Source organism: Rhipicephalus sanguineus, chromosome 6 (assembly GCF_013339695.2).
Source record: "Rhipicephalus sanguineus isolate Rsan-2018 chromosome 6, BIME_Rsan_1.4, whole genome shotgun sequence".
NCBI classification, from domain to species: Eukaryota; Metazoa; Arthropoda; class Arachnida; order Ixodida; family Ixodidae; genus Rhipicephalus; species Rhipicephalus sanguineus.
This window is the reverse complement of record NC_051181.1, coordinates 162,904,130-162,917,716: the sequence shown is the minus strand read 5'-3', so window position 1 is coordinate 162,917,716 and position 13,587 is coordinate 162,904,130. Positions and strand designations below refer to the sequence as shown.

Below are 13,587 nucleotides of genomic sequence, written 5' to 3'. Positions count from 1 at the left end.
CGCGCAGATTATTATATATTTGTTCTCAACGTCGCCTTGACATAACATTAAACTTAAGTAGAATATAAGTCTGTAAACAGTAGCAGAAATAATGCAGAAAGCCAAAAATAAGAATAAAGCGAGAGCTTATCTTGCCAGCACGTTAAAGAAATATTGCCGTAAGCAGACCCTAAAAAAGCAATACAGAGACATAGGTAATGTATGGGATGGAAAATGACACTTTAGAAAGAAATTGTGCTAACAATCAAATTATGATTTTGAGAACTCATTGAATAAAAGAAAAAGATAGGCACGCCAAGGTAGCTTCTGTTAAGTGAATGCTTGTTCTGTTAGATCCAGCATCGGTACCGGTGGTGTTACAACTGTTAGAATCTTATTTGCATATAGGTCAATCTCATTGCATGTAAGTCAAACTTGCATCGACGAAGTCCTTCAACTCGCCGATGTGTGAAAGCCACGAGACGCAAAGCAACCCCTTTTCTTGCATTCTTCAGACTTCGTAACGACGCCCAACGCAAGAGAAACTTCGATAACGAAACTACAGACTGCAGTGGCATCAGAATTTGTGCAAAAGACACCACACGCATTGGAGTACTCGGCACAGGATAGTGGCTAAGATCCAAGTGCCAATAGAACTGACACTACTAAAGAGAAAAAAAGGAAACCGTGAAAACAAAATGTCGTCTAGGCGTAAACGTTCGCGCGTTTGTCGAGACGGCGCGAGCGCCACTACGTGACTCTGCTTCCTCAGTAGGGACGCTCAGAGGTCATCACCTGCCCTCGCTGGATAACTGTGGCGGAAAGATAAAATAATGTCATTGTCTTTAGTTTTAATCTGGTGGCTTAGTGGGAGCAGTATCAGCTTGAGAAGTGGAGTTCAACCAACGTTTATCGTTTCGCACCGCGGTGTTGCGATCGCAGTATCTTGTATCTTAAGATACGCGATGCATTCTTCAATGTAGCGGAAATACAGATACCGATACACGTCTTGCGAGACGTATCGCGATACAGATACAAGATACCCAAAGAGTATCTAAGATAGTATCGAAGATACATGTATCTTCGATACTGCCCAGCACTGGGCATGGGGAACCGAAATAGCTTTTGTACACACAAATCGACTCCATTACGCAAACTTCACTTAGTAGCAAAACAACATTTATGCTTTCATGGCCGGTATACTTTGAAGGCCCCGCCCCTGTGGCTTTCCGCCGCTGCCGCTCGTCACGCGCATGGGCAATGCGCGTGTTCTCCTTCCCCTGCTTCCAACGTGCGTGCTGCAGATAAGGGCCTATCGGCCCGACAACATCTTACAAAGGATGGCGTGACTTTATATAGGGACCCGCACTTAATAACGCTGGATAGAAAATGTGTCGGCAAGAAAGATATGATAAACGCTATTATTGCACTGATCAAATTTGACCCTAATTTCTGGAAATGCACATGCTTATGGTATGTAGCACCTCTCTACAACTATTTCAGATGGTTCTTTCGACTCCACTTAAATGCTACCTCTGTGGCCAAGTTGGCTTCTTCCTGTACAATGTCATGTTTGGGTAAGTCTCGTCTTCACGTAGCAGCAGCACAAATGTAAGTGTGATTCGTTCTTTTTCTTTGTATAGGTCCCTTTACTGGTCACCGGGAGGAACCGTTTTCCTTGCACTCTCCTTGGTGGCAGTCATCTTCGGTGGCTTCGTGCAGACAGTGTACCTAGTCTCAGCGTACTCAGTAGTCACCTCTGAGTTGCACCAGAGCAGCGGCGTCATCATCGTAAGTATGGTCCTCTACGCACAGTGTTAGACGTATGAGCAACCGAATGTGTTCCTCTCAACTCCGATAGTCTCTAAAAAGTCACCGATTGTGGCGAAAGGTGATCAAAACACTTCTCTTTAGACACGTTGCGTTGAGGAATTCACACCTTTTCTTGCACTATTGGGACTTGCAGAGGTATTGCTCGGCTTGGTAAGCAGCAGATTAAAATTTCGATGGTAGTGACAATAAAATGATGAATGTGGTAGATGAGATAATAAAGAAATCGTGACTCTTCCTAGAATGACCGCGGCAGATGATGAAGAATAGAAGACTCATGAAATGACATATCACAAAAGAAGAGAGAGACCCAGGAGATAAAAATAAAGTTATGGAGACCCGACGCTCTCGTGTAACCTCGTGTATAATTGTTAAGAAATAACATAGCTACGTGCGTAACACACGTACGAATGTCATTTTTGAAGTAATCCTACCTCCAAAGACACAACTACCAACTATTTCATAAAATATACACATTAAATTAAATTAATCAAATTTCTATCCCCGAAAAAAAAAAACTGCGGAGTTGGAAAAGCAAATTACTGCCCGTTTAGCAGTGCACCGTTTAGCAGCATTATTTTAACAGGAAATTCACTTATACAGCGCAACGTTTATATTCATGCGCCTTGGTCTTCACAAGGTTCACCGAAGGGCAGTCCCTCTCGATTTCTCTTCAACAGCTATGGTGCCTTTTGGTATCTCCCCGTTGGAACATAAAAAAGGAATCTATTAATGGTTTTCAGGCGCCATTGAATACAGCCATTGTTGAATCTCACTGTGTTATAGACATTCTAAAAGAATTTGATTTGTATCCCGTTTCTTCTTCTCTCTCTAGCTTTCTATTTCTCTCTTAGAGCACAGAAGCGTATATCGTACTCTTTGTAAACGTTGTTGTAACCTGCTCAGCAAAAAGCGTTAGAAAAGTAAAGAAAATTTGCTTTACTTTTTTATTTCTTAACAAGTAAAAACACCACGATTTATTACACCAACATGTGTTCTGTTTTTTATTGTTTACAAATTTAGGCCATCATGGAATTCATGTTCGGATGCGGGAACATGGCTGGTTCCGTACTCGGAGGAGCCCTAATCGACGTGCGTACAGAGTTTCTTTTCTTTCTTTATTTTTTACCTTATTGCTTTAGCTAGGGCACGTGTATACATTAAAGATGTGAGACGAAGATAAAAAAAATGACCGCTTTAGTTTTGTAGAGAAATATTTTAAGACACGACACGCAGCACACATAAATAAGGAAAAATAAATATCAATAGCGTTTAAAGGAAGCAGTCTATCAGTAGGGTGCTGCCGGCAGCCGACAACGCAGCATTTGCCGCCTTGACGAAGACAAGACCACTCGCCGAAATATTGGCTCTAGCGACATTCCCTGCTCAACCATGCAGCGGGTGTGTCACATAGCACATTCGAGTCCAGAAATCAAGAGAAGTGGTTGAATTCAGCGTTCATTTGCAGATTTCTGAACGCCGCACTTGAAGTAATCTTCAATATTCATGACCGAATTACAAGCAAATCATTTTACATCGCAGTTGTGGGAATACCCTCTGCCATTTTTTGTCCTGGGCACCATAATCATCCTGTCGATTCCTTGGATTATCAAGCACAAGAAGGTCCCGAACAAACAACCCGAAGGCAGGTAGTTTTCCTGTTTGCACGTAGCATTTATTGTTAGCATTAAACTATGAGCTATGTGATTCCAAAGCTTTTCTGTCAGCGTATACATGTAGGTTTTCTTATGTAAGTATAAAGAATTGAATGCTTTCGTAAATTACACCTTGGCATATGCCCCGTTATTGTTGAGAAACACGCATATACTACTTAAATATAACATTGTTTCATTAAAAAGTAAGGGTTTTCGCTACTCTTCGAGTAACTTGCAGCAGAATGTTCATTCAGCGCATGGCATGGAGGCATTCATTATAACTGCGCACAAATTACGACCGTAAGCATCATACACATGTGCAAGTGCATTAAAATATGGTTCAGTGTATTGACTAAAATTACTTAGCGCAATACAAACACGCCACACAAGGAAGGTATGTACACAAGGGACCCTTGTGTACCTTCCTTGTGTGCCGTGTTTGTATTGCGCTAAGTAATGTTCGTCAGTATGCACCAACTAGGCCCACAAAAAGTCCAATTTAGTGTAATGTATTGCCACGTGCTCTCTTTTATTTTCATGTGAGCGGGCTTCACTCATACAAATTGTTACACGGGTAACCACCACTCGGCGCAGGCCTCTCCGAGATGTTTGGGAACCTTCAGGATTATTTTAGGCTGTTCAGAAAGGTTTGCGCGCAGGGTACGAGTAGTTGAGTTTATTCTGGAACCAACACGGCCGCCAGCGATAACGCTGGAGACTTTGATCGCGCATGTATAAACGCCGACGTGCTTCACCAACGATCAGATTACGACGGCCCACGACCGTCCTAGCCGCTATCCTTGTACTGTGAGTGTTGCTTTTACTTGCACAATACACAACTTAATCTTTGCCGTTTGTTGATTGTTCATCGACACAACGACGTGATAATGAGTACAGCCTCCTCGAACGTGAAGAGGAGGCCTTTAATAAAGGGCTCGTTTTGGCTCGACACAGACATATCACCCAATAGATAATGAAGTCAACGGAAGCATAAAGAAAGGATTAATACTAATGTTTAATTAGAGTGTAGCAATTATGACGTAAAGGAAGATGAAAGTGGACGGAAAAAACAACTTGATGCTAGTGGAATACAAATCACACTAGAGTTTCACGATTACGGAAGCCTGCATGTGGCATATTTCACACTGCAGTTCATAATAATGTTATTCTCACAAAAGCAATACCAGCTGACGAAAAAAAATTCTTATGATGATTTCAAGGTTCTGACGCAAGAATACGCTTATGCGACATGACAGAAACGAGACAAGCACATGATCGTGCTTGCCTATATATATTCTTGCTACAAACATTTACAATCTAAACGTGTAATAACGAAGCCCAACCGGTCGGACTAAAACCAGACGTTTGACATACAGCCGGCGTATTATCAATATGATTAATACTTTATGACTATGTACAGTACTCACGGACTTGAATAGGTCAATCTAGGGCTAAGTAACGCACGTACTTTCGTCTCCGCAGTCTTCATTTCGAGTCATATCGGCGTAATTTCGACTAGAAGACGTAGATAAGAGCCAACATTATCTTTAGAGACCAGATTCTTCGCGATATGACGGGGTTATCTCAAGCATTTGCGAATACCAGTCGTTATACTAAAAAAAATTGATGTCTCATTTGAATCCGTGAGTACTGTACGTGATTATTAGAAGATATTGGTGCCTTTACAGAAGCCGGCTACTCTTTCTCCCATAACGCACATAAATAAAATCACAAGACAGTTTGAAAAAAAATAGAAAAACACAGGGAACAGCCAGTGTTTACAGTTAAGTTTCGCACACGTGTATCAATAGAAGCGCTGAAATGACTCATACGGTTCAGTAGGAAAATTTAAACTGCACAAAAGAGTGTGCATGCCCACACGTTACTCGAAACAAGTCAGAATCGCACGCTTCCGTGTGTCTGGATTCCCAGAGCAGGCCTTTTTTACTTATGTCCAGACGTCCTTTGTAGGCCTTTTTCGATGTGGCTTGCTGGTTATGACGAGGATCCCTTTTCCCAGCGCACTTATATTGCTAATTGCTGATATTTTTGTGAGCTTTGCCCATTTCGGTGGTTCAAAGTAGTGGGAACCCTGCGAAGTAATCGACCTTTTTCATAATCCACAAGTGCGCTTTCCAGCGCTGCACATTCGTGCAACTAATGGCGGCACCAGTCGTGTTTCAGGTAGAGAGGGGGCCCTAGTTGCACGTGGTGGGGCTGAGTCTACATTTTCCGCGTCATAGTACAAGTAATCTGCGCTCGAAAGGGCCGTTTGCAGAGGTGACTAGCTGTCATTAGTTGGGCTAACTGCATCGCAGGAAAGCTAGCTTTACAATTGTGAAAAGGGTCTAATGGTGGCGTTTATCAGCTGATTATTGTTTGATGACAGCAACGTGCAGCATGTTGTTGATTTCATTTCACACGCTCTCTTCAGCTCCACCTGAGGGGGCCCTGATGCCTGCCCAAGGTTCGGAGAAAAAGCTGTATCGGCTGCTTTGGGACCCACTTTTCATGGTCAACATGGTAACACTGATGCTCTCCTGGGTCATCATGGGTTTTAACGAACCCACCCTGGAACCGTACTTGAGACAGGTGTGTGCCTACCCACACGTAGAGATACCCCTGAGAGCACAACAATGGTCCGGCTTAACGTTTCTATCTATCTATCTATCTATCTATCTATCTATCTATCTATCTATCTATCTATCTATCTATCTATCTATCTATCTATCTATCTATCTATCTATCTATCTATCTATCTATCTATCTATCTATCTATCTATCTATCTATCTATCTATCTATCTATCTATCTATCTATCTATCTATCTATCTATCTATCTATCTGGGTGAGTTGGTGCCTAAGTTTGTTAAAACGTCAGACATGTCATCACGAAAGCTGTCTATTAAAAAAGGATAGCTCAGATCCATATAACACAGTTAATGTGTCACTGACACAAGCGGACCCCTTTCCTCTAATGTTAAGCGCTTCTAATAGTTCCCTCGCCGTTTGATTCCTGCTTTTGCCAATAATAAACGTGGTGCACATGAGCACGACATAACATGCGCCGAAAGATGCGCATAATCCTTTTTTTCCAATGCTATTGGCATGCTTTCTCAGTAGGTCGTTAATTCACCGTCCCGTTTGTCTTAAGTAGGATTTGCCACAGCTTAGGGGAATATCGTAGACGACACCTTCGGCGCAACGCCTGAAAGGTTTCACCAGCCTTTCTGGCACCCTTGCGGTTTAACATGAGAGATTCGCTGGCACAGCTGCGCCAGTTTATTCGGTGCGGAAAACACAACAGGAATTCCATACCTAGTGGCCACCTTCAGGTTATGGCTCACCTTGTGCACGTAAGGCACCACCTGTGGTCTTGCACGCTCCCGTTCTCTCAAGTGCTCTTCTTGAGTACTGATTTTCAGTTTTCGTAGCAAGGATTCGGCGACGGCATTCAAGACCATCCGAGGGAAGCCGGCCATTATGCGCATCTTCCGGCGCATGTTAGATCATGCTCATGTGTGCCACGTTTCGCGCAAGCTAAGATTATTTGCAAGAGCAGGAATCAAACGGCGAGGGAACTATTAGAAGCGTTTAACATTAGAGGGAAGGGGTCCGCCTGCGTCAGTGACGCATCAATTGTGCTACATAGATCTGAGCTATCCTTTTTTAATAGACAGCTTTCGTGACGACTTGTCTGACGCAACTCTATCACGCATGTGCGCATGCTCGGAAGTTTTTTTGGTTTGCGGCCTTTGCTGTCAATGAACAGTTGGTAGTTTGGCGCTCATCTGTCTCTTTCTCTGTCCTAACTTCATGTTTCAAGCATTCGCCAGAAATAACATGTTTAGCAATCTATCTGTCTAGCCGCCTACGTCTGGATGCTCTCGTGATCGCTTCCTTAATTTAGCGGGGACCAGAATTGGTATAGGAGGGTAAAAGCGTTCGACGAATGTGACTGTATGGTCATGACATAAATAACGTGAAAATCCTGTCGCGTACGTCGTCGAGCCATTTCCTTAGACACGTGTGGCACATACCCGTATACTACAGGCAGCGCTGTACGGGTATGCGCCACAGGTGATTCACAGTTTGTATCTAACCAGGAACGGTGAGAACAGACATCGGTCATTTCAATTCGAGAGCGTTCAGAAACACCGACATCGACAGCGTTGATCCGACGAATGCAAAGAATAAAAATTAAAATCCCAGCAGGAATCGAACCCAAGCATTCTGCGTGGCAATCAGGTATTCTACAACAGAGCCACGCCAGCTCTAGAAGTTTGGAAAAACAGCCTGTGCAGGCGTAATGGCGGTGCAACATCAATTGTGCTTGTGGTGCTGGCTATATAATTTTACAAGAAAGCACAAAACACTGTACTCCTAAAATACATGCGTCATATCAGATTAATGTCTGTGGTTCCAATGCTGGCTCCGCTTTTATGGCAGTCTAATAAATATTACATTTGTATTCCTATGATTAAAGTAAGCTATAAGAAGCATTGCTCGATTCCGAATGAATACATTAACGTAGGCATTAACGTAGGCGTAACTAAATCACTAGCATATAATCAACAGAATATTTAAATGCGAAGCATTTCTTAGCGAACCTTTGGCACTTTGAGCGTTTCTATCTACGTATCTATCTGTCTAGCCGCCTACGTCTGGGTGCTCTCATGATCGCCTCCTTAACTTGGTTAGACCAAAATTGGCATGGGAAGGTAAGAGGATTTGACGAATATGACTGTGGAGGCATGACATGAATAACGTGAAAATCCTGTCGGGTACATCGTCAAACCCTTTCCACTAGACACGTGTGGCACATACCCGTATACTACAGGCAGCGCTGTACGGGTATGCGCCACAGGTGATTCACAGTTTGTATCTAACCAGGAACGGTGAGAACAGACATTGGTCATTTCAATTCGAGAGCGTTCAGAAACACCGACATCGACAGCGTTGATCCGACGAATGCAAAGAATAAAAATTAGGATCGCAGAAGGAATCGGCCCCAAGCCTTCTGTGTGGCAGTCAGGTATTCTACCACAGAGCCATGCCAGATTTTTAAACTGCTTTGGAAAAATACCTTATGCCGGCGTAACGTCGGTGCAACGGCAATTGTGGTTGCAGTGCTGGATATCCAATTTTATAACAAAGCAATAAACATTACCTATGTACTCCTGTCATACAGGCGTCATGTCGAGTTAACGTCACTTGTGATTTCCAGTGTTGGCTCCGCTTTTATGGCAGTCTAATAAACATTACATTTGTATTCCTATGATTCAGCAAGCTATATTCAAGCGTTGCTCGACACCGGAAAAACACGCTAACGAAAGTTACGTATGATATTCACATCATCGCGCCGGAAAGTGCACTTCGTTTTGATAATACGACGTGTGTGCTATAACGTGAGTCCTTGCGTTACGTCAGACCATGAGTTACCTTTTAAACACCAGTGCAGTCGACGTTGCTGCTATGTCCACACAACTACTACACTTGCAAAAACACGTCCATCCATCTCGTAACGCTTGGCTCCAAGCCAAAAAGTTCAGCATAGACATTTAATCGCCGACTACTTCGCATTAGAACGATTCGCACAAGGCTTGGGATATGCCAAATTTGTCAATGTCATATCGACTACTACGCAGTTGCCTGCTGGGAAAATGCAGCACTCACCTTACTTCAATTCAGACAGGATACAAAATCGGGCATTGGAATTCTCCCATTTAGCCCTGCTACGTCTATTATATTATTGAACTCGTAAGGCATACTTTCGTTTAATTAATAAATAAAACTTAACATTGACCTTTTTGCTCTAAAGCTTTAACGCAAGAGATTTCTTTAGCCTCCCTACGAGCACTATTTCTTGAAAATAAAACTCCTTAACATGTGACTATATGTTTTTATTGCTCAACGCTATTTTATGTTCTCTCGTTACTTCTCTTTTTATGTAAACCACGGGCGTGCCTCTTTGGCTTACGCCTTTATACACAAAAACCTAAAAATTAAAACATAAAGTGCCTTAGCCAACATATACAGAGAGTCCACAGCTACCTTGCTTCTCCACAAGAAAAGCAATAAAACTCCCACAGAGAAACGGGTCAGACCAGTTTGTCAATGCAGCAAGCTGCTGACAAGACTACTTGCCGAAACGCTGGCTCCAGCGACACCCCCTGTTCAAGGATGTTTCGCCTCTTCAAGCTGGCATTTCCCCCTGAGCTTCTGCATTCATTTGGGTTGGGAACGCCAAAGCAATTTAATACACTGCGGGTCGTTATGTCTCGCATGAAGTCTGGTCCCCGACTAAATAATTTATTGCCAAGTGTTTGCCTTCGAGTGTTACAAAGAGTGCAGCACGCTGCCGTGGTATCCTTGTCGACACAATCTGATTAGCTTCTCAAACGCGCTATAACCTTGCCCATGAAAAGATAATCGGGGATTACATAAAAATCACCTGAATAACGCTTTTAAAAGACTCCTGCATGACTAGCAATGTTTGGCCCATCATCAGTGTTGGTTTACCTTGCGAATTCTAGCACCGCATTCAACTCTCTCTCAGTGTTCCAATTTTTGTTCTTATCGTGCATTTTCTTGCAGTTCAACCTCAGCAGCACGCGACTTGGAGTACTGTACATGGTACAGTTTGCAAGTTACACCGTGGGCGCGGCATTCGCGGGACTGTTTTGTTACGTCAAGGTAAAGAATAATTCTGAAAATTCCCAACGTGTTGGTCGTGTTGTGGCTGCTCCGGAAAGAGAGAAGTGAATCACGTTAAGACAACCTCATCATTCACGTTGAAAGGAAACCACGCACAATATTCCGTAATTTTCTTATAAATAGGTAGCTGACGTACAGCTAATGCGTTGGAACTTATCGCAGTTATTCGCTTCAAATAGTTTTCTCTAAGTTTTCTTACCTGATGTCACACGGTAAACTTGGTAGGAGTCTTTCTTAATTATATTAAAACGGCGCATCTTGATTAAGTTTATAACTAAGTCGGAAAGCGGGGTATGCATTAAGTGAGCATACGTCCTGTTAATGACAACGTTAAGAATAATCAGAAGGCAGCAGTATTAACCTATCAGCTTCTTTAGGTTAGTAACCAGTACAGATCTTCTAGTGCCGACTGTATGCACTAAAGTGCCGACTGTGTGCAAAACAACTGTTTCCATTTTGTTTTCACGTTCGCATAGATGGCAGCATTTTTTGCTTTTGCTGGGCAACTGATGACGGCTTTCGCCTACCTTATACTTGGCCCAGCACCGTTTGTCCAACAAGACCCGTAAGTAGATTACACATTGTTCATAAGAATGACAGCAGATAGACACACAACAACAAATAAAGCAAAAAGGAGACAGGACAAAGAACCAAGTTTCCACTAACCAGGTTACTTCAGAGTCAGCACTCTGTCCTGTCTCTTCTTTGCCTTTGCCATTTCTTGTGCGTCTATGCGCTTTTATAATTCTAGACAGTGCGTCACCAACTTGCCTGCCAGCAAACTTTACAGATTCTATACTTTCTAAAATGAAACCCTTCTTACTTCACAACAGCCCAGTAAAGGAAAAATGTGCTCTGACGCACTGTAAAGATTCATGTAATCGTTGAGACATTCTACATAATTCTTGATTGTCGTAGGGAGTTGTTCGTGCATAAAAACTCTATGTAATAACAATATTTTTTTTCTTGTCTTCTTTCAAAGGCAGCTCTGGATGGTCTACGTCTCTCAGACGTTCACGGGTGTTGGAATGGCTGCCCAATTCATCTGCAGCTTCTCGTTAGCTCTCAGCCATACAGCGTGAGTCTCATTCTACGGCACCGCTAGTATCTGACTGCCTATAAAAAATAATAATATGTCACGGTCTTTCTTTTTTTGTCACTTTCCAGTAAGCGAGGCTACCCAGACGACATACGGACTACTGGATTCGTGTCAACTGTTGTAGTGACCTTCTTGGTTATTGGGTGAGCATAAGGCTTTGTACGTGTTGTCTTGCTATTTGTGAAACAAATAACACCATCAAAACAATTTGTGGTGTCGCGAGATATATAAGAGGACCAATTACTAGAGGAGCCGCATACTCGCTTTACGCCGTCCCATCGCTCGCACTCAGCTCGCGGACGTTCACTAAGACATACTCACGGTGTCTTAAATAATACCGATGCCCGAATCGAAGCGTGGGCCTTCGCGGGAGATGTAAGTCGCAGTGCTTCAAAATGTTAATGCATTAAGATCGCCTTCGTCGAACGGCGAAAGACACTTCTCTGTTGTTTTTAGAGATATTACAGCGGAGACTCCAAAATCAATATGACAGAAGGGGCTTTCCCCTGATGCGATAGAACCTAAGGGTATCGCTAAGCCCACACGACAGAACTTGACAAGTGTTTTTAGGGATTTTGTTATCTCTTACTACTTGTTTTTACTAAAACAAAAAAGGTAATGCCTTCAAGAATTTATTACGTGTGCAGGGATTTTAGTGTTGTGTAAAACATCAACCAGTCATATCACATAAACTGCGAAGCCCGTTTTTTTGTTCTTACTCGGAACAGCCTTTACATAACGATATATAGCCTGTTTCACCCATTGTGGGTCTCGACACTGCTGTGAGTGTCAACGGCTGTTGCCCCTTTCCAATATTCCAGTGCCATTACGACACCCCCGATAGCAGGGTATCTCGTAGAAAAGTTCAGCTACAGACCGGGATCTATGTTCCTCTTCGGCATCCTCTTATTCTGGGTAAGTGATGCAACCCTACGCCCTCGCTTGTGAAACTCACCCCGCCAGTACAACGACGTCTAAACTTCAACGTATCATTACATAACAAAACACATTGTGGGGCTATCCAAAAAAAGGCAGGAGTCAGGGGAAGATGGAAGCTTGTGAAGAAAAACTCGTAAACGGGGGTGTGCTACAGCCGACGTTTCGACCAGCGGACTTGTATTCTTCAAGGTTGCAACTGTTTTTCTTAGCGCTTGTATGTATTTGCTTCGTACCCTCTCCTCCAAGAACTTAACCAACGACTTAATTTGTGCAGAGCACGATGCCTTGAACAACTCTCATACAGAAAGGTCACTATTATAAAACCTGTAGACGAGGGTGGCAGTATAGAAATCTGGCAAAATATGAAAACGAAGCTATCAGGCAACTCAGCAACAACACCCACTACCGAAAATTAACCTCCGACCCGACTCACGTGCGAATATAGTAATAGTACATCACATATGATAACGGATTTTCTAGCCAGGGAATTAGTCCCACCCTCCGAGTACCGGTTCTTGATCCCTAAAAACAAGCGAGCACTTCTACATTGCTCCGAAGACTCATAAGGTTCCCATAGATGAACTATTTATCGCGCAAATCTCAGGCAGAACTATAGTATCCAACAACAATACACCCACTGAGCCACTATCAAAATTTCTAAATTATCATTCGTATATTATATCATCTAACCTACTATTCTTTATTCAAGATACACCTCATTTCCTTCGAATAATAGATTTCATTAACGAAACACAAGCACTCTTGGATCAGGCTATTCTGGTAAGATTAGATGTCTTCTCGTTGTATACGAATATGCCTGTCACTTAAGCAATTGAAGCGGTCTCAAAGTAGCTCATACAAATCAAGCAAACATATAATGCTGAAGTTTACCTCTCGTTACTGAAACTAGTCCACACGCTTAATTATTTTGAATTTGATTCGTCCTACTACCTGCCAATGTTTATCACTAGTATGGGAACGTTTTTCGCTCCAACATTGGCCAACATTTTTACGGGACATTTAGAATCAGAACTTTTAAAATCATCGCCGGTAAAGCCTTCCACCTATCTCCGCTATGCAGACGACATATGTATTATATGGGAACAGGGCAGAAGATCAATAAACGCATTCATTGACCATTGTAACAAGTTTCACCCTAGTATTAAATTTACCGTGCACCATGCGTCCAGTGAAATTTAGTTCCTAGACACTACTGTATCTATTGAAACAGGAAAATTAAAGACGACGCTCTACAGGAAACCAACATATAGCCAGCAATACCTAGATCACACTAGTCATCACCCGCGACAGTCCAAACAAGGGATATTTGTCGGACAGGCGAGGCGTATAACAAAGATTTATACCGACG

General features: G+C 42.7%; 1 protein-coding gene across 2 annotated transcripts in view; it reads left to right on the top strand.

Moving 5' to 3' along the window:
* Nucleotides 1–13,587, top strand: part of LOC119396959 (MFS-type transporter SLC18B1) — a 47,965-nt gene that overhangs the window by 30,470 nt on the left and 3,908 nt on the right. Inside the window, exons 4-13 of one of the 2 annotated variants that reach the window (XR_005184509.2) lie at nucleotides 1,483–1,556; nucleotides 1,623–1,770; nucleotides 2,833–2,901; nucleotides 3,352–3,454; nucleotides 5,899–6,056; nucleotides 10,061–10,159; nucleotides 10,657–10,745; nucleotides 11,167–11,258; nucleotides 11,348–11,422; nucleotides 12,101–12,194. Coding sequence is in view for 1 of the 2 variants with exons in the window: in XM_037664363.2 (XP_037520291.1) it covers nucleotides 1,483–1,556; nucleotides 1,623–1,770; nucleotides 2,833–2,901; nucleotides 3,352–3,454; nucleotides 5,899–6,056; nucleotides 10,061–10,159; nucleotides 10,657–10,745; nucleotides 11,163–11,258; nucleotides 11,348–11,422; nucleotides 12,101–12,194 (1,005 nt within the window). In the remaining variant the exon portion in view is untranslated. Of the gene's footprint in view, nucleotides 1–1,482; nucleotides 1,557–1,622; nucleotides 1,771–2,832; nucleotides 2,902–3,351; nucleotides 3,455–5,898; nucleotides 6,057–10,060; nucleotides 10,160–10,656; nucleotides 10,746–11,162; nucleotides 11,259–11,347; nucleotides 11,423–12,100; nucleotides 12,195–13,587 lie in introns of those variants that run through there. The other variant, XM_037664363.2, reaches the window with a different exon arrangement.